The following is a 26,720-nucleotide window of genomic DNA, read 5'->3' on the forward strand; positions in this document are numbered from 1 at the left end:
ATTTGAAAAATATGGCAAAGGTAAATTAATAACCAGGTTGACTATGTAATTCTCAGGCTAACTTTAAAAATTACAACAGGGTTATTTACTATGACTACAAAAACATCACAGCCAATAGTTCACGTTTTCAAAAGTCACAAAAATCTCCTTTTACCCAAACAAATGTAAGAAGATGTTCTCATATATCCATCTGTAGGGCAGGTGCCCCAAATTAAAAAAAAAAAAAATATGCCACACATTTGAAAGTATCTAAGATCCTTAAAGTAAACTGAATGGTGATTTGAAACTTTAGAAGTAGAACTCAGCTGGTAGGTTTCTTTGTCTGGAAATACAAAGAGATATTTGTCACTTTAGACAATGTTCTAGGTCAAAGGTGAGCACCATTTTGGCCTGGAGGCCACATCAGAGTCTCTGGGCAGGGAGATCAGGTGACATTCCACCTTCTACACCTGGGGGTGGTGGGCAGGGGATAATGTATAGGTGCTGTCAATACCTCTGGCAGAGGTGAAGTTGGGGATGGAAAAAGACTGGATTAAAGCTTCTATCAGGCCATTCTTTTAGGTTTTTCAATTCCTGAATTCAATTGTTTTTCCTTAAAATTGATGGTGGGCTCTGGTGAGCATGAAGAAGTTCTCAGAGATAGAGTGAATATTTGTGAAAACACTCATTGAATTAAACTTTTTAAACAAGGTAAACTATATTCAGCATTTTGGCTGAATTACCACTTTGTTTAAAAAAAATGACAAAAACCAAAAAAAAGAACCCCAAAGTTCAGTTTCAGTTAACTTGCCCAGATGAAACATCCGGCCAACACTTGGAGTAACATTCTAATCAGATAGCTGGCTAGGAAACCAGGGAACTATTTGAAACAATTGTGACACTGATTTGGTCAGACAGCAATGAGAGTTTACTACCAACATTCTCAGGAAAATAGCTAAACGGTCTGAAAAGTTGGAAAATTGTCTGGTGTCACCTAAATCGTAACTGTAGAAAATAGCCAATAAATAATGAAGACCAGTATTTATTGTATTGAGTTTTCAATAAAGGAATTCACTTGAAATTTTAAGTAAGAGTTCACCCATAAACCAATTTCATTGCCCCCAAATACTAAGGTTATCATTCATCATTCTGAAACATGTGGAATAAGTTAAACTGAAGACTGAAATAATATATGAATAGTCAGATTCACAAAGAAAGTAAAAGCACAGATAAGAACTCACTCAAGGTTACACCCAAAGAAATGCCACATTTGATTGCAATTCACTTTTCATGATTGATGCTTATAGTAAAAATGAAGGGAAATGGGGAATTAGAGAACATCTGAAAAACAGGCAAGTTAAACTGCTTAATCCCTTGGAACAGACAGCATGGTCTCTAATTCATGGTCAGCTGACAAATATGTGGAAATCATCTTCCCTTCACTTATACTAAAAATACACAGAAAATGAGTCCAGACTTCTAGAATTAGATTAGTTTTTTTTATAGCAAGCCATTTTTATTACTCTGTTAGGTTGATAAGAGACCTATCTTCAAAAGTACTCAAACTGCTCTACAATGAAGTTAAATTGGCCATATTCTAAATTTTGCCGATAAACGAAAATTACGATACTGCAATGGAATTTTGCCATCAACAACTTATTGATGACGGGCATTGCTTCTGAACTGCTTTTAGAGGCCACTTCTGTTGCACTAGAGCCTCTCTAAGAGGCAGAAAGGGACTGGTGACAGGTCCAGAATGAAGATCTAAAACAACACACAGTGACAGAGTAAAAGAGTTTAACCTCAAAGGGACACAGAGATGTGTCTACAGTACTCTAGCAACCACCACAGTAGTCTACTTAAGGGGCTTAGGCCAAGCATCACCTGGTGGGCCATGCAGAATCAGCACCTATCTCTCCAGTGGAAAAGCTCTGGCCAAGGGAAAAGAAACACGATCACCAGATTATAATAATTAAGGTGATGACACCAACTGTAGTTGAGAAGGAATATTTGGACCACGCACACTCTGATGAATTAACTGCGAAGAGTAGGAAAGGATATTCCAAAAAAAAAGCCTTACCCATGTGGTCGTCTTTGTATTATGATCAATGAAGAAGGGTCGGCCATTTGGAGCAATCCGCATCTCCCAACCAGGTGGCAAGAAGCTTTGTGTCACTTTGTGCTGAGGCTTTGGAGAATTGTAAGGTGAGGGCTGTGGGGACTGTGGATTGGAAAGAGTGTCCTTCACAGCTCGGCGAACGGGCGAATCTTTGGCACCCTATGGAATTAAATCAATTGTGAGAACTCGACTCAGTGTTGGGCGCTGGGCTGCCTTGATGGTTAGGTGGGTGTCCTATTTGGTTGGCACAGTTGGACTGGGGATATATGGAAAGTCAGAGATTGGCAACAGGTTTGGCTGCTTGCAATGCACTGAGTCCTACAGTGGAGCTAGAATACCAAGCCATCATCACAGTAAGTCAATCGATCAATCAATAACATTTATTGAGCACATACTGTGTGCAGAACAGTACCAATCAGTGTATTTGGTGCTTGTAAGCTTATGGACTGAAGGAAGGAAGGCTTGGACTCAGGCTCTGATTCTAACGTGTTTGTAGTCAGGGAAGCCCATTAAACATGTGACTGCTTCCACAGTAGTTTCAGCTGGACTCTGATGAGTCCTGGGAAAGTTTCCAACTGAGATAAAAGGCCAAACATGGACGTTTCCTGACCTATTAGCTCTAGACTGTAAGCTCCTTATGGACAGGGAACATGTCTACTAACTTGGTTGCATAGTACTCTCCCAAGCTTTTGGTACAGTGCTCTGTACACAGTAAGTGCTCAATAAATCCCACTGATTGATTGAGGCTTGTCCACTACCAGAAGTTCTCCACTGTAAAAATCCTAGCTCCTTTTTTGCCCCCATGCTCCATCTTTTCACTGCAGTATGCAGCCCTAAATTGGCTAGGTAAAACAGGGGTGGCTTGTGGTTGCCACTCCAGACTGAGGATATAATGATAATAATAATAATAATGGTATTTGTTAAGCGCTTACTATGTGCCAAGCACTGTTCTAAGCACTGGGATAGCTACAAGATTATCCAGTTGTCCCATGTGGAACTCACAGTCTTAATCCCCATTTTACAGATGAGGTAACTGGGCCACAGAGAAGTGAAGTGACTTGCCCAAAGTCACACAGCTGACAAGTGGCAGAGCCGGGATTAGAACCCACAACCTCTGACTCCCAAGCCCTTGCTCTTCCCATAGAGCCATGCTGCTTCTCAGGATATCTGAGGGTGGCACAGACTCTGCCACTTTGCTGGAGGCTTAGGGCCAGATCCTTTCCGCGGACGTTCCCAGCAACTGCAGCTGCTCTGTCTTTCCGGGGCCCCACCTTTGTCCGCCCCTCATTTACCTCCAGAAGCTGTGGTGAACATGAAATGAATTATGCTTCCACTGGCCTCCTTATACCCTCAATGGCCTCAACTGAATAGCTCCCTACCACTTCTCCAGGATTCTTGAGAGCAGATGGCAGCACAAAGGAAACAGTTTGAACAGAATGAAAGGAATAGAGAGTTGGGAGTTGGAGGGGAAACTGTTTGAGGTCTCTGAACAGCTGGCATAAACTTGGAAGAGGAAAAGGAGGGAAGGAAAAGGGACAAATGGACCTCGGAAAAGGGTTAAAAGATGGGCTAAACTCAAGCGGAAACCTAGTGCCAGGAACTCTGATGATGTGAGAGAATGCAGATAGCACCCAGGAGGAAGAAGAGGCAGCAGTTTCACAAAGGGGCAAAAGAAAACTGAGGGACCTTTTAAAGGAGATAAGAAAATGGGAAAGGAGCAAGAGGGTCCCACTGCAGGAGTGAAAAGGAACACAAAGTTGCTATTCTCCACTATGAGGGACCATGAGAGTGAGAACCAATCTTCCAGAAGGACTGAGTAACTCTTCCTGGCTTGACTCATTCTACAGCCTGCCAAGACAATGTGATCACTTCCCAATATAAAATCCGTAATTCCAAGATGAATAATTGCTCCATGGAGTATAACTGGGACCAAGTCAAAATAGAATGAATATGTAATAGTGAAATTAAGAGCAACGATTGGGTTAATATGGTTTTTTTCAGTTATAAATCTGATAACTCTAACCAAAACACGTGCTCACGTATGCACATACATTCCTGCCAAAACATACAAATAGGTATTTATTTTCATATGTACCTATTTTAACAAGGACTCATGCAAGAGATTAGTAATAGAAATAAGAACAGAATAAGAGTATGAAATGGGAAAAGTAGATTACTATTTTGAGATGGTGTACGGATTGGCTGAATGAGACTTACTGAGACAAGAATCCTGCTGATGTGGTTGGGAGACACAGAAAGATTGACTGGATGATTAGTGATCAGTAGATATTGTGTAAGATAAAATACAACTATCAAATAGTTTATTGGGCAACTTCTACAACCATCAAATAATTGATTGGGCACCTTATCTAAATTTTCCTTGGAACATATTGCAGACCCTTACAAGGTACACCTGGATGTTATCATGGATTAAGGCACTAGTTTCAGGAAAATCTTGTGGGGTAACCCACCCACAGCATCTTTCCTGTATGTTTTGAACATTCATTCATCTGCCGAAAGGTAAGGGAGCTGACCAAGCCAACTTCTCATGGTTTCTTCCAGCGCTAGGATTCTATGATTCAAATCCCAGCTATCAGGATAAACATGGACACTTTTAATTCATCGGATCATTCATAATTATTGAGTGCCTACTGTGTGCAGAGCACTGTACAGAGCACTTGAGAGAGTACAACAGAACAGAGTTCGTAGACATGTTTCCTGTCTACAAGGGGTTTACAGTCTAGAGGGTGTGCTTTTGGTTTAGAGGGTGATAACATTTAATTGGATAACACTGAGAGGGGGGCAACTGGGGAGGAGAAGGAAGAACACGAACAGAAGTGGAAAGGAACTGAGAAAAGAGGGCAGAAGCCTTTAAATCTCTCATCCATCCATTCTCCCAGGAACATCATTTGGTACTCTAAGACAGAAAGACCACGCTGTCCAAAAGCAGCACCTGGCCATTTTCCCCAGTCTCCTCTAAGAGGAGAGTAATATCCTCTCCTACATACAATTTCAAATACCAGCCACACCACATACTTTCGATAGTTTTTCCCTGGAGACACAATTTGCTTGAGATGCAAAACCTGGAAAATGAATGCGTTTTTATCTCATTTACCTTAAATGTTGTTTACCAGCCTCACTGAAAAGATTCTCTCTGAAGCTGAAACGTGGTTGTCCAAGTAAATGCTTTCCAATTCTAACCGAATCAATTTAGTTTGACTGTGGTTGTTTCTTAAGTACCCACGAGGTGCAAACACTGAACTAGGTGCCTCCTAAGGACCCATGACTCTGTACTAGGGGTTGCTATGACTTCATGACCTATGAAGAAAACATGTTCACAATCTGTATGGGTGAGGTGGTGGTGCCACTATCTGTAATCTGCCAACATGGAAGACTGAAGTGTACTATGCGAAAGCACCTGCTATTTTGAGTGAATATGCACCTTATTCTACAGGGAACTGTAAAAACTGGTTACCGTCATTTTATAAGTGTCAGATATACTGGGAAACTGAAGGGGAAGTGTCCAACTTATAAAGAAGGATGACACCTCAAGCAGATGTTCAGTTATGACTCCACGATTTTAACATGAAAAATCCCAATGTAGGTACTCTGAATTCTTCACTATAAAAACGGGGGTCTACACCTAGCAGAAACAGAAACTGCCTTTTACTGCGATTAAAACAGCAAATACAACATGGGATGTAGCCTTTGGCATTGGAAAGAATTATTATGCATGTTGCATGTGACAGGTGGGTATTGTACATGAAACACAGCAATGATAGGTGAAATTCAAGCTTGGAAAATGACCCCTCTCTCCCAGGACCAAATCCTAGTCAAGTGAACATGAGAATTATTTTGGAGTGAAACAGAGAAGTTTGCATGAAAGTTGCACAGAAACAACACCAACAACCACAACCTCCACCATCATCACCACCACCATAACACAGACAACTAACTGGGACAAGAAGAATGAGGCTGGCTGCAGGACTGGAGAGAAAGCTGAGGGCAGCAGGAAGAATGAAAGAAAAGTCAGAGGATACAAGAGATTCCTTGTTAGATGAGAAATATTTCTCACCTCCAGGGGAGCAGACAAAGTTACTGTGGGTGAACTGAGGCTACGAGGCCGACGTATCTGTGGTTCACTTAGGTGGTTGTTACTGTTTGCTGCTGACCCGGTCGCACCATCTTCAGCAAGCTATTCCAGAGGCAAAAACAAGTTAGGAGCCTTCCACATCCCTCTTTAACTTGTGCAACCGAAAGCAACAACAATAACAGCAGCAACAAAAGATTGAACGTACTTCAAAAGCCTACAGGAAACCATTCAAAATAATACTAGGGGGAGGAGGGGTAAAAACATTTAACAGAAATTTAAAAAAATTCTAGATTAAGCAACAGCCTCAAAGATATTAACTCCACACTGTGAGGGATTGCTTTTAATAATAATAATAACGATAATAATGATGGCATTTGTTAAGCACTTACTATGTGCCAAGCACTGGGGAAGGCACAAGGTAATTAGGTTGTCCCACGTGGGGCTCACAGTCTTAATTCAAAGTCCTTAGCATAGTAATTCCTTGAATTCATTTTTTTTTCAAAGTGCTTGAACATCATTCATTTCATTTTCTTCTCACAAAAATCTCTGTGAGGTAGGGGCAAGCAAGATTTATATTCCCCATTTTACAGATATGGAAACTGAGGCCTGGAGAGGTTGTGACTTCTTCAGGGTCAGTCACAGAGAGGCTAGTGGCCAAGAAAGGAGTCAAAAGCCAGTTCCTTGACTTTCTGGCCAATGCTCCTTCCTCTGGACCATGCTGTAATTTAACCTTCTAAAACAACACAGCCAAGGGCAGTTCTATTTGGGTGACAAGGCAGAAATGTTCCCAGAGGCATTTTACTACTCTGAAATGGAAATATTTTTAGGGAGTGAAATACAGTTCTCCTTATAACCTCATCAATGCAAAGGACAGATTTTAAGGACACTGAAAGAAACCTTGAGACAATGGCTGAATTTGGGACATTTTAAAATTCTGTTGCCTGAAATTTCATGTCAGAGGGCAATCTTCCTACCTGCATGATAGGTCGAGTCCAAGTTGTGGTTCGATTGTTATGATTGACATAGTACGTGCGTCCCTTGGCATCTTTCCGTTCTTCCCAGCCTGAAGGTAGGCCCGGCGTAGTATGTACATAGGCTACTGATGGCTGTTACATGCAAGAAATTGCCATTATTTTAATTTGTCTCTGAACAGCTTGAAACATTATTTTCTCCTAGACAACCCCAGGGAATGCTACACAGTTTATATATTACAAAGCAGAATCAATACTGGAATGATGTTTCTTAAAAGAGCACCAATTTTGATTGGCCTTAACACGTCAGATTCACAGACCCTATGGCTCAGACGATTTACACCACACAGCTACATAGCCACATGGGCTAAATTCAGAAACAAGTTCATGCCCTGCAGCCAACTGCAACTGATGGGTCAAGGCTGTGTGACTGTAGGAAGAGTTAGGGTGCAATCAAAGTTGCTCAGTTTAGAGATTCTTCTGTCAAGTTAATGTTCTCCCCAAAGTCAAATGTTCCTTGCCACACCTTGCAAGCTTTTTGGGTATGCCCGAAGCTTCTTGATGACAGGGGTTTCTCGGTATCCAAGATGGAGATGTTTCCCAACCTCTGCTGCCTAATTTTCTCCAACCACAAAATGGCCAACAGTATTGCAATGGAATTCTTGAAGAACAGTGCTAAGCACATTCTGGCTGTGTACAGTCTGGCTGTGAAATGCAAGCTTGTCTTACTAATGAAACTGATAACAATAATAATTGTGGTATCAGACACTGTACTAAATGCAGGAGTAGATGCAAGATAATTGGGTTGGCCAGCCGCTGTCCCACATAAGGGCTAACGGTCCTCATTTTACAGATTAGGTAACTGAAGCACAGAGTAATTAAGCAACTTGCCCAAGGTCACACAGCAGACAAGTGGCAGAGCTGGGATTAGAACCCAGGTCCTCTGTCTCCCTAGCCCAGGCTCTTTCCACTATGCCATGCTGCTTCTCTGTGTTTAAAGTATTAGCACTTCTCTCCTCCTCCAAGTCTTTTGGCCTCCATTGCACACAGATAAATCTCCCCAAAGTTTTGGTAAAGGAGAAGGTCAGAGAGACTTGGTGTTAATTAGGAGATTGGCGTGTGTTCTATTTGGAAAAGGCAAGGCTCATATTAACATGGAAGGGTGCTGAGTAATTTAGGAAACTTTCTGCAAGAGGTCAAAGAGGCTATTGAGCATACTGGGCACCATGTTCTAAAGAAGAATTAATTCAGCCCATGAGGCAACTAATTCAGCGATTCAGAGAACATGACAAAGGGAAAGCAAGATTATTCTCTGAAGAAATGACTTCCTGATGAAAATGTACTCCTCAAAGGCTATTTATTTCTCCTTTTTCCAAAGCATGCCTGAGATATCTTGCCCACTGTGATCTTTTTTTCTGACTCCACAAATGAAATTTTATTTCAATGAAGAGACAAATAATAATCTTGGATAAACATGAAAGGTCTCAATCGAATCGGCCTCCTTCCAAAACTGTGATCCATACATTCCAAAAGCTAAATCAATGATCCCTCTATTCATGTTCTGACATAGATCACTAGGAGGTTCATTCGAAAGTAAGATCTCTAAGGACTAGACCTAGATTATGCATTGTTAACTGAACAAACTGCCCATGTATGTAAGAGGACTTTTTCAAATTTGTGAGCATAAGCACCTAACACATAAGAACTCTAATGGTTGCAACCAATAATTCAGCTTGAAGCTTTATGACGAATCCAAGGGCTGAGGGCAGCCATGGCATCAAGTCTTGGTTTTTTGAATAACATTGCATCAGATGCTTTTTACTACCTAAAATAAAATCAGTTCAGCTGAGTCACACACATACATCCATAATAACTTTAAAATTTTAGTTTGTCTTTTCAATCTTACATTATCCATGTGAGTTAACAATATTGTCACCTCCATTTTAATGCAAAAACAAACCGCAGAGCCACTGAACTATATTAATTACAACAGGTTCTACAATCTTGGCTCCCAGGTCAGTGATGGAGAGATAGATTAAGAAGTTTCTCAAAACTCTCCAATTTATACTTTTTTCAACCCCTGAGGACAGATCTCTTAGGCCAGAAGGGATGATATGCACTTGAAATCAATTTAAAACTAATCAGAACTAGGAGTTATGCCCTAAACTTAAAAATCCATTACTTATAGCAAGAATAGAGTTGCAAAGACGCTCAGACATAAAAAAGTGGGTTAACCTGGCTTAATGATTCTGTGGGTGAGAGAAAATCTGCCCTACTTCCTATCACAGAGTACAGTTCTTGGATTGGCAGTCTTCACTGAATACTGAAATTCCACAGGATAAAACTTTTTTGGAAGTGAGGGTTCAAGAATGTGGCTCTTCCTTAAAGCCCACTGCTGCTTCACAAGTGTCACTCAAGATCAAAATTTTACAAATTGCTGTTAGCTCTAGTACACTGCAAGATGCTGGTGAAAGCTTGAGATCAGAATGACAATGGAAGCATTAGAGACTGTCTTAAAGAATTTCTGGTTGCATCAAATATATTTCCTAACTGGGAACACTTCACAACTCCAGAATCAAGATAAGAATTCTCCCTACTAATGAAGACACTTAAGCCTTTAGCTGATTTTAGTTGACACATATTTGCTACAAAAGTATAAGATGCCATCTGAGAGATTTTTCCAAGTTATTAAATGAAACTATAAAACAATGAATCCAAACAATTTTCAGATGTGTTTATGTGAGAAAGATTTTACAGAGACTGCTCAACCTCTGTTGTTGAACTAGGTTTTGTTGGTAAATGAGGGTATATTATGGATCAGTTTTTTTTCTTTAATCCAACCTACAGGGTATTAGAACAGGAGACCAGGCAGCTTATTACAGTTGACAAGATGTTTCACTCATATTCATCATGTTCAAAAATGTGATGTAACTACACACAAAACAGTTGGAACTTAACATTCCAACAGTTTAATTGAAAGAGGCCTTGTGGTTCATTGTGCAGACAGGCTTTAATTTTGCCTAAAATTCTTTGCACTTGAAGTGGGAAAATCAAACAGCCTAGTTTAGGGGCCTGGTGGCATGCCACATTAAATGAAAAAGCAAGAAAGCAAAGGGGGTCTGGGAGGCTGCAGTTGTGGCTTAGAAATGACTTTTTTTTTCCAGTCCATGGCTTCAGGGGTTCTGGACTTCTGTCACTACATTCCCCCATTCCCCAATTCTGTTCTAGTGCTCTCAAGTTATAGTATCAGAGGCAGAAAGGGAAAGTGAGGTAGAGAGGGGCTCAGGGAATGGGAGGAAGGGGAAGAGGCCAAAAAAACAACAACCTTAAACCAAGGAAGGTAAAAGTGTGATAAATAGGGGAAACAGAGGGCAGGGGTGTGTGAGAGAGTTTAGGAACAGGAATTTGGCACCTGGTAGATGGAAAACAAAAACGATGACATTAGTTAAGTGCTTACTATTTGCCAAGCACTGTTCTAAGCGCTGGGGTAGCTACAGGTAATCAGGTTGTCCCATGTGGGGCTGGATCACAGTCTTAATCCCCATTTTACAGATGAAGTAACTGAGGCACAGAAAAGTTAAGTGACTTGGGGTCACACAGCAGACAAGTGGCGGAGCTGGGAATAGAACCCATGAGAAAAGTTAAGTGATTTACCCAGGGTCACACAGCAGACAAGTGGCAGAGCCGGGAATAGAACCCACGACTTCTGACTCCCAAGCCCGGGCTCTTTCCACTAAGCCACACTGCTTCTCTATCAAATTCAGCAAATCAATTTTTCAAATTTCAAATGTCCCTCTAAATGCGCTATAAATGAAATTATTCACAAAAACGTAGATTGTGAAATACCTGACTCATGAAACAATGTCATTTAATCTCAAGGAGTTTTCCAATTGTAATTAGTAATCTCTCAATGTTTTAATGAGAAAGACTAAATTCCTTGAGGGCAGAGACCATATCTTCGACTTTTACCTTTTGTTCAAAAGCCCCTAGTACAGTATTCTATGCACAGAAGACACTCAATATATACCTGTAATGATGAACTAATGGATTTGAGATCTGGATTCCTTAAACTTAGTTCAAGCATTCTGAGTAATAATAATGGGAGGAAGGGAAACTGACTGCAGAATCTGATAAGCATGCATGTGTGGTGATCTAACGGGTTAGCTTCAACCTGCCTGGAGTACTGCTACTCATCTAAGATGAACAGCAACTGAGCCTGATAATTTAGCTGATTTCAACCATTTGAACCTCCATTAGGGACTTGAAATTAAACTCATAATTGGCTTGTAGCTGCAAAATAATTCCCTACTAATAATTCATTTTTCTGCATTGTTTTCCTGTGATTGTGATTCACTGCATGTTTCAAATGCTACTGTTCCAAAGGAAATGAAAACCGAACTGTGGTTCTCAAAAATAATTAGTAGTGATAGCAACCGTGTGGAGGTCCTAGTGGTTGTAAGTAGTAAAAGGGAAAAGTTAAAAACAATCAAAATGGAAGTCACTTGCTTTCAGGGTTTGTGGCTAGGGGGATGTTTTGCTAAATCACTAAAAGAAAGTTCGGGCAACAAATAATCAGTGGAGGAAGGGTGAGTAATGGAGAAAGGGAAGAAGAGAGGAGGAGAATAAATTATTTGCTGCTACATAAAAGGGCTAAGTCAATCAATGGATGGTATTTGGGAGATGTGTGCAGAGCACTATACTAAGCACTTGGGAGAATTCAATACAAAAGAGTAGGTATAGATGATACCTGCTTGAAAACTAGAAGGGATTAGAACACATGACCTCTGATTCCCAAGCCTATGCTCTTTCCACTGAGCCATGCTGCTTAAGGGAGGGCTTAGACAGGGAAGCAACGGCTGAATTTGGGAAGGCTTCTTGGAGGAGATGTGATTTTAGTACGGATTTGAAGATGGAGAGAAAGATGGTCTGGGGGATATGAGGTGGGTGGAAGTTCCAAGCCAAAGGGAGGGCATGATGCAAGGGGTCAGTGGCAAAAAAGACAAGACTGAGGTACAGTGAATAGTTTGGGGCTTAAGGAGTGAAGAGTATGGTTTGAGTTATAGTAGGAGATCATTAAGTTAAGTTGGGAGGGGGGAGAGCTGATTGAGTGCTTTAAAGACAGTGTTAAGGAGTTCCTGTTGGACGCAGAGATGGATGGGCAACCACTGGAGGTTTTTGAGAACTAAGGAGATGTGGACAGAGATTTTTTTTAGAAAAATTATCCATGCAGCAGAATGAGGTATGTCTGCTGTGTGACCCGGGGCAAGTCAGTTAACTTCAATGGGCCTCAGCCCTCACCTGTTAAATGGGGATTAAGTGTATGAGCCCCATGAGGGACAGGGATGGTGTCCAACCTGATTAATTTGTATCTACCCCAGCACTTAGAACAGTACTTGGCACATAGTAAGCAGTTAAATGCCATAATTATTTTCATCATTAGGATATACCGAGGTCAGTACGGAGCCTGATGCAGTAGTCATGTGAGGTAAGTATGCTAGGATAAGCATGGTAGTAGTTTGGGTGGAAAAGAAAAAACAGATTCTAGAGACATTGAGAAGCTTGAACCCTGCACGGCTTGGTGATACTGAATATCTGGGTTGTAATGCCAAGGTTCATTCATTCATTTAATCATATTAAGCACTTACTGTGTGCAGAGAACTGGACTAAGTGCTTCAGGTTGTGGGCTTGTGAGTCAGGGAGGATGATGGTGTTGTCTAGGGAAATGGGAAAGTCTGGGAGAGGACAGCATATGTTCTTCACATACAGCCCAATTTACAATCATGAGGATGGAAAAGGACAGAGGGATATGGGCCCCTGAAGAAGAATCAAGCAAATTCCAATACTAGAAAGGAGAACTGGGCCTACTCTGGTCATCTCAAGTCTCTAAACACATACAGAAATAAGGACAACTCCTTTTAGACTTCTAGTTCAGTTTAACATTAAGATATCTTAATCTCATCTTAAGATATGTGTTGCCAATTTGTACTTCCCAAGCGCTTAGTACAGTGCTCTGCACATAGTAAGCGCTCAATAAATACGATTGATTGATTGATTGATTGATATCTTAAGTATGATGAGGGCAGAATAAAAAGATAGCAAGAGGAGAAAAGGGGGGTAAGAAAAGATAATGGACAAGGGGGATAAGAGATGGGAAACTGAGTAGAGGGAAAACAGGAAGACAAAAAAGGAAATGGAAAAAAGAAAGTAAAGGAGAAATGGTAAAAGCAAAATTGGGAGAGGCAGGAGGAGAAAAGTTCAGAGTGGAGAGGGAAAAAGATGAAAAAATGGCAGGTACTGAGAGATTTGGGAAGAAAAGGTATGGACATAAGGGTAAGGAAATGTGCTAACCTGTTTCCTCTGCCCCACCTCCTCTATCTCTAATGCCCAGGAGACACAGGCCCAGGAATGGTTAGTTTACCTACAACCAGCACCAATAGAGCCCAGATTGCTATGATAACACTGCTCCTGGGCAAAAAGCCCCTTCAGGGTTATATATCTATTGGCCCACCTGGCAAGTTCTATGATTATGGCCCTGCCACCAGAGTTGCTACTGGTCTTCCACCCTGGAAACACACATCCAGGGCTTGCTGAGTGTCCATGCAACCACTCTCCTCAAAGAGCCCCTCATCTCCTCTGCAACACGATGAATGTCCACATGGACAATCATAAGGTATACACCTCAGCCAGCCCTTGTTTTCTTTAGATTTGTCAAGGCATCTAAAGTAGGAGTTATGTGGTTGGACTATCCCATGTAAATTGGGATTACTGTTATTACTGAAAATCCCATGTAGACATACAGCTTTTAAATATTGTTAATATCAGGATAAAAGCTCTCCTTTTTGTCTCATGACGCAATTCCCACAAAGCTCAGTACTGTACTCCTACATTCTTAAGCATCCTTCTTAATCCTTAAAGGGGAGGAATATTATTTACAGTTATTCTTTTTAGTTCTCCAGAGCAAGAATAGAGCTATGTCAAACAAAGAAAGGGAAGACAGATTTGACAACTTTCAATTACTCTCACTAGAAAGCCTTTCCTGAAGAAAGGAGGGAATTATTGAATTTTTTTCCCTGCTGAGCATGTCTTCTATTTCCAAAAAATCAGTTTTAGCAAGATTTTTATTGTGTAAATAAGGGAATGAACAACAAGGAATTAGACCTTCCAATAGCAGGAGAACTGTCAGAGAAGCCCTCCAGAAGGAAACAACTGACAAGAAATGAAATCTTCCAGATTCAGAGTGAACCCAGGTACCTAAAGTGGAGCAAGGAATAGATCTGCTGTGACTAATCTGATTAGACTGGATAAAGAGCTACCAGAGGATAGAAAGGGAAGGTCATATTGGTTAGGGATGGGTAATGAAAGGGGCATGTTGTTTCACCATTAATCTAACAAAGGTAGCCACAGAAATTCAGGTGCCGAGCTACTCTGGAAAACTTGATGATTCCTCCAAGTGGATATTTCTTTTTTTTAGTTCTTGCTTTGCTTCCTAAGTAAGGGGACACACACATTCTCCTTGGGAGAATGTTCTCTCCTTGGGAACTTACAGCAGTGTGACCACTGTGGACCCAGAAAACCCTCTTCCTGACCTCTATCCCATGAAATTCATTTTATTAACTGTTCCCTGGACCTCAACCTTCTCTGGCCATTATTGTTCCTACCACCAGATGACAAACCGAGAACAGTGGGACAGCAGGAACCCCAAGTCAGGGTCAGAGGGATGATTGGAGAAGAGCAAAGTTGGAATGACATTTCAGATGGCTCAGTCAAGTATTTTGTTTAGCAAATCTGTAATTAATTTCAAGAAATGTGGTAATGTGATTAGTTCGACCATATCTACATAAGAAACAAATACATCATTGTACTCCTCGCTGAATAAACACCAAGGAAGAAAATATACTGGAGAAGGTAGAAAATCATATTGACTGGCTAAGAGCTGGTGAAAGTTGCAGGCAAGGGGAACATTTTTGAAGGAAACAAAAGATTTTGAAAGAATCCAAGGTTGACTTCTGCTATCTTTTCCAAGCAGGCATTCTCTTATTAACTACTATACTCCATTCTTCATAGCAAAATCAACTGTGCAAAAGGGAAGACACACTTTTGGATCTTGCAGTTTCTTGGCTTCTCCTGAAAAGAGAAACCATCTCATTTGAAACTGGACCTACACATAAATTATATAGCCTCAGACTTTGGTTCAACCAGGGTAATTCTCAAAGCCAATTTAACTTTTCATCCGGAAAATGCTGAATGTTAAATATTAACTTTGTAACTGATTAACAATTTGTTTTAAGATGACTAGGCTCTGTAGAAAACCACCAGTCACATAATAACCATCACCTGGAATAACTCTCCTCTGCCAACAAAGTAATATAATGTGAGTAACAATGGTAAGGCCAAAATGATCAGGCCACAAGTGATCTGAGTAGCAGCTCCTGGTACTAGAAACAACCTGTTTCTGATATGCGCCTAATTCACTTATACCACGGGAGTTGCCTTTTTGCAAAACCCCACAATAAGGAAACCCTGAGCTGTAGTACTCACCAGTTCCAACATGCACACACACCACCTCTTCCAACACCACAGTGACTTCATTTGTCAGATAAAAATGCCCTAGTTCCCTAGCAATTTTCTAGCCAAAATGCACATAAAATCATGTCTGGGCAAAACTGAATAATGTACTTAGAAATAGGAGTGGTTTAGATGAAAAGATTGCTTCTTGAAGAACACCAATAAAGCTTGCTGTTTAGCTATTCTAAGCCAAACAACTTTAATGAAGGGATAGTACTATTAGAGATAGATTATTTTATTAGCTATATTAATGCCAATATTCAAACCAAAATTTCAATGCTTTAGTCATTTAGAGTGGCAGAAACAGCTATATAGCTATAGAAACAGCAATATATGACACCACCAATATACAGAAACAGCTATATATGACACCACCAATAGCTCATATTCACTCAACATTAAAATGATGGCAGAGAAATGAGTTAAAAATATAAAACACCCCCAGTTTCAGAACCATGATGCTAATCTTACAGAGGATGTATGGAAAAAGAAAACTAAGCATTTATTGTACAATATATATAAATCCAACCCATACATTTTTTGCTGTGAGTGTCTGATAAAGAATTTCATTACCGTTGGCTCCTCACCACCTGTGACAGTTGAAGAACGAGCTCTCCTAGTTGGGACACTCTGCTGTTAAATGATAATTAATGTCAGTTAAATACACTTGCTTAGACAGCTCTGACATCTTCATGAATCAGGACTCAGAGCTACTTGTCTGACTACTTTGCAGTCAGGCCGGAGATCAGAATTTTGAATAAATCAATGCTATCTGGAAGTAAAATGAAGCAATCAATCACTGATGATCAGGTATGGAAGTGGCATCGGCCTTTTTCTTTACTTTAAATTCCAAGGACCAGGAGAATTGCATTCTAGAATTTACAAGTCATCCACCTCCACCAGCCAACCAAATGAGAACAATCTTTTTTCCTTGTTTTAGGAAAGTTTCTATCAGTGACATAAACATTGGCCCTCAGCCAGAACAAGGCTAATAAATTCTTGGTTTTAAAAATCAGAAAAACCAAATGGGAGGCTTCTGAAGATCAGTGAGTGGTTACTTGGTTAAGTGCCAGAAAAGAGAAAAGTCAGGTCCCAATCAGCAGTTTCTAAGATAGCAAGTCCATTGGAAAATAAAGTGCACTTCAATTTGGAAAGGAAAAAGCAATGGTCACTTCACAGAAGAATCCCAGACTAAGAAGCTGAAAGGACCTCTTCAAGTCCACCCTCCTGCTTCCAGGTTGAACAATGCCGACACCATCCCAGAAAGACAGCTGCATACCCATTTTTTGCCCTGTTCAATATCCACCACCATCCTATATTTCAGTAACACCTTAGTCTGCTATTCTGGCCACCACATAAAATAAATATATGAAACCAATGTCTACAGGATTTTGTGAAAATTAAAATACGTGGCAAACAGGCAAATTAAAATATATGGAACTATGTAGAGAATTTTTCACAGGATAATTTCTGGCAATCAGACCAGTAGTAAAAAAGAATACTGGATTAGGCAATTGAAACCAAAACATTTTTTCCACTAACAATACCACCTTAAACTTTAAAAGCACTTTCATTTTCCACAGTGCTTTCAAATTAATTACCTCATTCTATTCTCACACGCCCGTGAGGTAGAGGCAGATATTACTATGCCCATCTTACAGATGCAGAATCTGAGGTTTCCAGAGTGGATAAATGACTTGCTGAAGGTCACATAGCAAGCCAGAGTCTGAGCTGAGACTAGACCCCTAACTCCTGATGAACAGACACATGCTCTTTCAACAAAAATACTGATGGATTACTTCAAAAGTAGTTCAAATAGAACTCATTTCTAGAGCGCATTGTCAAAGAGATCAAAAAGTATGACTGTTTTCCTTTTCGTAGAACAGTACCAGTGAATGATAACCACAAAAATGCAGAGTTGTGTCTAGATGCAGACTAATGGAAAGAGCCCAGGCTTGGGAGTCAGAGGTCATGGGTTCTAATCCCAGCTCCACCACTTGTCAGCTGTGTGGCTTTGGGCAAGTCACTTAACTTCTTGGTGCCTCATTACCTCAGCTGTAAAATGGTGATTAAAACTGTCAGCCTCATGTGGGACAACCTGATAACCTTGTATCTAACCCAGCGCTTAGAACAGTGCTTGGCACATAGTAAGCGCTTAACAAATACCATTATTATTATACACATATATTTTTATAAAAGTTAATCACCTAATTGAATAGTCCTAGATCCCTAGGAATGACAATAATAGAATGCTGGGTGGCCAAATACCAACTTAAGTGTGCAAATCCTTATTCATCGTTTAAATGCAAAAACCCAAAATACTCAGCTTTAATTTTTATTCATACATTTTTCATTTTCTGCTTTTTCCAATCTCCACAAGCCAGTTCTAACCAGCCTATGATTTGTGTACTCAAGGGTATGACGTTCATCCCACTTTACTGATTCATGAATATAAATGCAGTATGCCTTATGCCCTGAAAATCTGAGAGTCAAATTATTTGGCTTGTGAGAGCTGCCTTATAGAGGTGGCATAGTACATTCTGACTGATATGAGGAAAGAATGTGAAAATTAGTTCAGAATAAAAAAGACATTAATTTGATAACTTAGGGATTTCTTCCTGTTTAAAATGATTTCTCTTTCATTTTGTGGTTTTTCTTTATAATGCATGTTCAATAAAATGAAATGCTTAGATTTATGGTAATAAAATCATTCTCACTTTTAAATCTATAGCTTTGGTTGAATGCATCTCCTTTCAAAGAAAAGGGGAATTACTCATGTGAACTGCCAACAAACATCTATTTAATAAGTTGTACCATTCCAAAGTATAAATGAATAAATCTAAATCTGAGCCTGAATTAATTTATGTTAGTAGATTTTACCGAAATAGCTTGGACTACACCACTCTCTTGACTTGGCCAACAATAATTTGGAATATCAAAATTTTCCACAGACTCAGGGCAAAAATGTATTCATCCACAACGTTTTGAAACCATTTCCCCAGGAAGAAATGCAATTGACAACGGAAAGGATTAAAAACCATAGATATATTGCAATGTGATAAATGAAGGTTTGTTTTGGATTACCAGGGGAAGATGGGCCTGTTCAGCGACCGTATCTGTAACACTGCATGACCTCAGTCTTGAAGGAGGTTCCCTTTGCTGCAAAAAGATAAATATGTAGAGTTAGAAATGGAAGCAAAACTAGATCTCATCTTTTTCAATCATTCAAACTAGACAATCAATCCGTGGTATTTATATTGAGTGCTTACTGTGGGCAGAGAATGCTAAATGCTGAGAAAATACAACACGACTGAGATATTTGGTTCCTTGTCTGCCGGGAGCTTGCAGTCTAGAGCGGGACACATATCTTAAGCTAAATTATGGAAATGCTGTGGGACTGGAGGTCGAGTGAATATTAAGTTCTTAAATGATACAGCCCTAAGGGTATGGGTGACACAAAAGAGAGAGGGAGTAGGGGAATTGAGGGCATAGTCAGGGAAGGCCTCTTACAATAATAATAATGATGGAATTTATTAAGTGTTTACTATGTGCAAAGCACTGTTCTAAGGGCTGGGGAAGTTACAGGGTGATCAGGTTGTCCCACGGGGGGCTCACAGTCTTCATCCCCATTTTACAGATGAGGGAACTGAGGCCCAGAAAAGTGAAGTGACTTGCCCAAAGTCATACAGCTGACAATTGGCAGAGCTGGGATTTGAACCCATGACCTCTGACTCCAAAGCCTGGGCTCTTTCCACCGAGCCACGCTGCTTTTCTTTTAGGAGATGTGATTTTGTTAAGGCTTTGAAGGTGGGCTTTGAAGGCTCTGTCATATATGAAGGCAGAGTTCCAGGCCTGAGCGGGGATGTGGGCAAGGGTTCAGCAGTGAGACAGATGAGATCAAAGTACAGCGAGTAAGTTTGTTTTAGATGAGTGAAGCGTGCAGGCTGAGACGTACTATAAAATAAGCAGACCGAGCCCCCCTTTTCCTCTGCTCCCTCTCCCCTCCCCATCGTCCCAACTCCCTCCCTCTACTACCCCCCACACCACAGCACTTGTGTATATTTGCACATATTTATTATTCCGTTCATTAATGATGTGTATATATCTATAATTCTATCTACTTATATTGATGCTATTAATACCTGTCCACTTGTTTTGTTTCGTTGTCTGTCTCCCCTGTTCTAGACTGAACCCGTTGTTGGGTAGGGATTGTTTCTATGTGTTGCCAAATTGTACTTTCCAAGCACCTAGTACAGTGCTTTGCACACAATAAGTGCTCAATAAATACCTTTGAATGAATGAATGAATAAAATGGGAGGGGGAGAGTTGATTGAGTATATTTGTACATAGTTATTACTCTATTTTATTAATGATGTGTATATAGCTATAATTCCATTTATTCTGATGTTATTGCCACCTGTCTACTTGTTTCGTTTTGTTGTCTGTCTCCCCCTTCTAGACTGTGAGCCCGTTGTTGGGTAGGGACCGTCTCTATATGTTGCTGATTTGTACTTCCCAAGCTCTTAGTACAGTGCTCCGCACACAGTAAGTGCTCAATAAATGTGACTGACTGAATGAATTGCATTCTTTAAAGCCATTGGTAAGGAGTTTCTGTATGTGGAAGTGGATGAGTAACCTTGGGAGGTTTCTGAACTTTTTTTTTTAAGAAAAATACTCTGGGAACCAGAGTGGAGTAAGGACTGGAGTGGGGATAGATATAAGTCAGTGTGGTCAGAAAGGAGGCTGATGCAGTAGTGAAGACAGGACATGATAAGTGCTTGAATCATCATAGTAGCAGTTTGGATGGAGATGAAAGGCCAGATTTTAGTGATGTTGTGAAGGCATAGCTGACAGGACTTAGTGACAGATTGTGAGTTGAATGAGAGAGATGGGTCGAGGATAATACCAAGATTACAGGCTTGGGAGACAGAGAGGATAGTGGTGTTGTCAATCATGATGGAAACTGCAGGGGGAACAGAATTGTGCTAGGAAGATAAGGAGTTCTGTTTTAGACATGTTAAGTTTGAGGTGGGACATCCATGTACAGTAGTCCTGAAGGTAGGAGGAAATTCAAGACTGCAGAGAAGGAGAGAAGATAGGGACAGTGAGGTAAATTTGGGAATCATTCACATATGGATGGTAGTTGAAGCTGTGGGGACAAATGTGTTCCTTAAAGGAATGGGTATAGATAGAGAATACAAGGGACCTAGAACTGAGCATTGAGAGACTTCCACAGTTAGATGGTGGGAGGCAGAGGAGAAGCCTGAAAAAAGAACTGAGGAGTGGAAGATAGGAGACGAACAAAGAGAGGACAGTGTCAGTGAAGATAAGTTTATATAATGTTTTCAGGAGAAGGAGGTGGTCCAGAGTGTTGAAGGCAGCTGAGAGGTCATGGAGAATTAGAAGGGAGTAGAGGCTTTTTGATTTGGTCATCGCTCCACTACTTTCTGCCCCTATGGCTGTGGAATTTAAAGAAGCCATTAAAGATGATCAAAAGCATCTTCTTCCAGACTTGTCTCCACCATTATAAACTAGACAGAAACACATTAGAGCTCTTCTCTCAGTTGGCTGGAAGAGTGAGAGTAGGAGGAAATGAAAGTGAAAGAGATGGAAATGTTACCCCTTGCTTTCCCTCTCCATCTTAGTGCCACAGGTTGACCCAGGAAGTAAATTTGACCATGTCAGTTAAGGGGGCATCTTTTATGGGGAAAAACTCAAGGGATGTTATGCAGGAAAACAAAAGAAAATTGAGGAAAATTTGGTGGTAATTCTTGGCCAGAAAACCCAAATCTATTCTTTGAGCAGGCAGTACTTTATCCCAGCATTTAAAAAAGAGGAGCAGTGGTTACGGTCTAGGATAAGGGGTATAGCTGAAGCAGTATGGCTTAGTAGAAAGAGCATGGGCCTAGGAGTTAAATGATCTGAGTTCTAATCCCAACTCTTCCACTTGACTGCTGTGTGACTTTGGACAAGTCACTTCACTTCTCTAAGCCTGTTTCTTCATTTATAAAATGAAGATTCAATTACTGTTCTTCCTCCTACTTAGACTGTAAACTCAGTGAGGGACAGGGACTGTGTCCAAATGATGAACTTGTATCTATCCTGATGCTTAGTAAGTACGTGGTTGGCACTTAATACCACCATGATTATGATGATGGCGATGTTTCCTATTCATTTAAAGGTATAATTTTATATAGTAGAAACAATATCAACCAGCATCAAATAAACTCCAGCCTCCTGTAATCGGTATGCTTATATCTAGAAAAACATTTACATTCGGAGGCTTTATATTTCCATTTTCAGGTGGGTGAACTCCACTATTAGTAATGTTATTCTTTAAGAATTAGTCGTATGCTAAGCATTGTGCTAAATGCAGAAGCAGCCCTGTCTAGTGGAAAGAGCACAGGCCTGGAAGTCAGAGGATCTGGGTTCTAATCCCGATTCTGAAACTTGCCTGCTGTGTGACCTTGGGCAAATCACTTAACTTCTCTGTGCCTCAATTACCTCATATGCAAAATGAGAACTAAGACTGCTGGCCCTATGTGGGACAGGGACTGTGCACAACCTGATTATCCTATATCTTCGCCAGTGTCTGGCACACAGTAAGCACTTAACAAATACCATAAAAAATACAGGAATATTAGTTCAGACTCAATCCCTGTTTCACATGCGGCTCACAATCTATTATGTGGTAGGGAGAACAGGTATTATATACCTAATTCACAGAGGAAGAAACTAGAGCACAGACAAGTTAAGTGACTTAACCAAGCTTTCATACAGAAGGCCAGCAGCAGCGCTGATATCAGGTCTCCTGAATCTCAGTCCCATGTTCTATTCACTAAGGCAGGTAGTCTCAGGGCCCATCTTCTCAGGTAGAGTCAATGAAATTAAGCATGATGGATTCTATATATGACTGCAATCATAACACCGCTAAGAAGCCTTCCCTCACTAAGTCCTCACTTCCCCTATTGACCCTCCCATCTGCATTACCTATGCACTTTGGTCTGTAACCCTTAAGCACTTTGATTTTCAACCCACCCCAACAGAACTTATGCATATACCATCTGTAATTTATTTTAATGCCTGTCTCCCTGCTAGTCTGTAAGGTCCTTGTGGGCAGGGATTTTTTTCTAATACCCTGTAAAAAATTCTCCCAAGCATTTACTACTGTGTTCTGCCCACAGTAAGTGTTCAATAAATACCACTGATTGATTGATATAGGACATCCAGAAAAGAGGCCTGCCAGACTCCCATGCAGCTTTCACATTTGCATAGACTTTTTCCACACTTATCAATCAAAGGTATTTACTGAGAATTTACTGTGTGCAGAGTATTGTACTAAACACTTGGGAAAGCATAACACAACAGAGTTGGTGGACATGATCCCTGCCTACACAGGGCTTATAGTCTGCAGGGGGAGACAGACATTTATACAGACTTTCAGATAAGGGAAATAGTAAAGAATATTACTACCTAAGCATTGAGGGGTTGGCTGACTATCAAAATGCTTAAGGGGTACACAGTCAACTCAGAGGAGAGGGCATATGGGCAAAATAAGAAACTTAGTCTAGGAAAGGCCTAATGGAGGAGTTGTGGTTTTAGGAGGGTTTTGAAGGTAGACAGAGTGGTAGACTGGGGGCCTTGAAGAATATCAATTTGATTCATTCCTTCTCGTAGGAATCCCTATCTCCTACCTCTAGGCTTCCCACAAAAGAAACTTCCTACTTGCACAAAGGTTCTCCACAGAAAAATCAGTGAGAAATGAGTGGCCCAAAGTACTAAATAGATTTCAGAACTGCTGCCTCATTCATATTATCTCTTATGCCCATAATTTAATCTTTTAGATCCTGGCACACTGTCAATACCTATTTTCATGACTGCAAACAGGAATGCACAGATTACATGCAATCCACACTTAATTTCTTCTGCCCTTCATCAGATGAAATGGTAGAAGCTCGGAGTGTGTTTAAGGAAAATAGTGTGGATGGAAAGGGGGAAATAAGAAAAAAATGGAAGACATAAAACAATGGGAAAGGCACACTTCTGCTTGTTCATTATCAGAGGGTTTCAGTGGGACTGAAAGCTTCAGTGATTTTGCTGCTTCAAGTCACACGGCTGTGGCTCTTCAGCTGTCAGCAGGAAACATTGATTCTAAGGAAATCTGTCAGCATTATATGATGTATGTAAAGTTCAAATGGCGGCAGGGTGATCATGGAATTAGAAGGGGAGAAGCAATGCTCTACCCTTTCCTACAAGTTCCTCTTAAAGATAAACTATTTTTACTTGACTTTGATAGGCTGCTTTTAAATGACAGCATGATGCAACCTTTTGGCTCGAAATGTGTTTCCTCGGACTAGTGAGTTCCACCTCAGAATAAGATGACAACTGTCCATAAAAATAAGGAATCTTAGCTTTTCTGTTATATTAAAAGCGTGAGATACTGAATTTGGAAGAATAAAAATGTCACTCTAGTGAATTCTATATAATAGATTAACCTGGTTATTTTTCTAATGGGAATTAATGTATGACTTTAATCAATCAATTGATGGTATTTGAGTGCTTACTGTAATCGGAGTGCAGAACTAAATGTTTGGAAGAGTATAACATAATAGAGGTGCTAGACAAGATTCCTGCCCTCAAGGACCTTAAAACATAAATACTCATGTTGTTTCCCAATAACTCTTCCATCTCTGTTCTACAGACTATGTAGACTTTACCTCAAGACTGTAAGCCTCCTGGGGAGCTGGGAATGTGTTTCGACAACTTCGTTATGCTGTACTTTCTCAAGTGCTTAGTACAGTGCTCTGCACACCGTAAGCGCTTAATAAATATGACTGATTATTTGAAACCATTCTTAAGGGCCATCTTCCTTCTCTGGCCCTTTTAACTCTAAAAATTAATGGCACCTCTTTAATCCCTTTTTTGTGTGGTTTCTTTATACGACTATTGGAACAATTTCAATATAAACCCTCATTAACCTCGTGATAAGAATAACCAAACAGCTTATGGTGGAAAAGGGCTGCTTCAATTTTTGTCCCCAATTTTTTAAACATAAATCTGTGCTTCTGAGTATATAGCATCCTTCCATATTTTCCCTCAATCCTGAGAGTTTACTTGAAATGCTATTTTAATAATGGATTCTTTCACTACAATCACAGTCTCCAAGGTGCCATTTCTAGTAGAGGAATCCACACACATTTTTGCCAAGGCATCTTCGTTTTCTAGTACACTCAAAAATATGAGACATTATAAAGAGAAATTACAGCTCCCACTTCCTCATACAAGGACCCTAAATTTTTACATTCTTGAGAGCATATCAGTAATTCCAGCCAAACTCTTCCCACAACCACGAGGAACCACTGAAAGCCGTATAGGGGAGGGAGGGGCCTCATTCATTATTATTTACTCATCAAAAATAAATACACAAAGTCCGGTAAGACTGAATATTGCATAAGGTTCTGTGATCTTGAATGCTAGAATGCATACTCTTTGGCTAGAGAATTGAGCTAGTAAGAACAGTAATCTTCAACCTCAGGGCAATTCATTACCCTGCAATATTTTCCTGTCCAGAAAGAAAAGGTTCAACATGTCAGGACTACTGCTGAACATACTAAATTGGGGGCAGCTGTTGTGTTTAAGCCAGGATTAGGGTGCTTTTTCTCAATTCTACCTTAAAGTTTTAATTCTGTAATTTTTTGTAAATTTCCAGGTTAATAATTTAATCTTAAATTTCAATGAAAAACTAAGACATAACAGGCAACAATAATTTATAGTGGGATTTTGAGAAATCTCCCTGAAGAGGTAAATTAATGGACTTGCAAAAAAATTCCCCTTTTAGAAGACCAGTTTCTCTTTGGCACTGGACATTTAAATTGTTCAAGAGAAACATCAATTGCACAGGTGAGCTAGCTGCTGGGGTAACCTTTTCATTAGGATTAAGCTGACATTTTTAGCATGTTTGTATAATGTTGAGAAGGCAATTTGAACCATTTTAAGAAATCAGATTCTAAGTACCATATCCATTTTCTGGATACTAGACACACACTCTGAATGCATGACTATTAATGAAATGCGAGAGTTGTTTGAAATACCAGTGTTCTCTAGTATTTAAAAACACACTGCCTGATATTATTATCCGATTCAGAAGACACGTCACTGGGCATTGACACCACTAATTCATAAAAGTCATTGGATATTATTAATCAATTATATTTTAGCTATGAGGTATGATTTTTTGCAAGCGAGGGTTGTGAAGTGTTCAAATCGGTAACCAAGTTTGTGAGACTTAAGATGGAATCTTATCTGTTCGGCTGGGATAATTTGGTGGGTGCCGAACCTACTTTTCCCCAGCAATGAGAAGTTTAGTAAATAAGAACTGTCTAGTTAATTTCTAAAATTTTGAACACAAACACATACACACACACACTTCTCACAGCACAGAGACAACAGGCCATAATGAAAGATTTTAGAACCACTCATCTGGGTTTTAGCAGAACAACTTACAATTAAAGAACTGAATTGTTCCCCATTAGAATCCGGAGTGATCTGAAGTCTTCTGTTCAATTCCTCTGACAGCTCTTGAGGACTGGTCCGAGAGACTGGAGAAGCAGGAGGTGGTGGCAGTGCCAGACTCATAGAGTCACTGGCTATGTTCACTTCCTCTGAGATGGTTTCCCAGGGCTTATAAGAAAGAAGAAACTATGGTAAATGCCAGTGAGGGCTTTTTTCCCCCCCGGCTCGATTTTAGAGTTATTTACCATATGATAGTAACTCGACATATATTAATGCAGAGGTGGTGGGAAATGCATGAGAAAGAGGCTTTGAAATAGAGGTTCTCACCTCTGGAAGGAGCATTTACTGGCATTTGTGACAATGACTTGGAGAATTTATAATGCACTGTCACACCTCAATTTTAAAATTGATAGGCAAAAAGATGCAAATTTATTTTAGGTATAGTTATTGAACTCATAGAAGGTACATTTGTGTAAAAATC

At 40.1% G+C, this 26,720-nt stretch overlaps 1 protein-coding gene across 9 annotated transcripts in view; it reads right to left on the reverse strand.

The window, feature by feature from the left end:
• Positions 1–26,720, reverse strand: part of NEDD4L (NEDD4 like E3 ubiquitin protein ligase) — a 431,023-nt gene that overhangs the window by 57,118 nt on the left and 347,185 nt on the right. For 4 of the 9 annotated variants that reach the window (XM_038743603.1, XM_038743599.1, XM_038743607.1 and 1 more), the window contains 6 exons: positions 26,231–26,407; positions 18,812–18,886; positions 16,301–16,360; positions 7,166–7,297; positions 6,174–6,293; positions 2,060–2,257 (listed from right to left, as the gene is read on the reverse strand). In XM_038743603.1, coding sequence (XP_038599531.1) covers positions 2,060–2,257; positions 6,174–6,293; positions 7,166–7,297; positions 16,301–16,360; positions 18,812–18,886; positions 26,231–26,407 — 762 coding nt within the window. The remainder of the gene's footprint in view (positions 1–2,059; positions 2,258–6,173; positions 6,294–7,165; positions 7,298–16,300; positions 16,361–18,811; positions 18,887–26,230; positions 26,408–26,720) is intronic. The other 5 variants (XM_038743605.1, XM_038743602.1, XM_038743601.1 and 2 more) reach the window with 4 other exon arrangements.

The sequence above is a fragment of the Tachyglossus aculeatus genome, chromosome 3, assembly GCF_015852505.1.
Source record: "Tachyglossus aculeatus isolate mTacAcu1 chromosome 3, mTacAcu1.pri, whole genome shotgun sequence".
Taxonomy (NCBI): domain Eukaryota; kingdom Metazoa; phylum Chordata; class Mammalia; order Monotremata; family Tachyglossidae; genus Tachyglossus; species Tachyglossus aculeatus.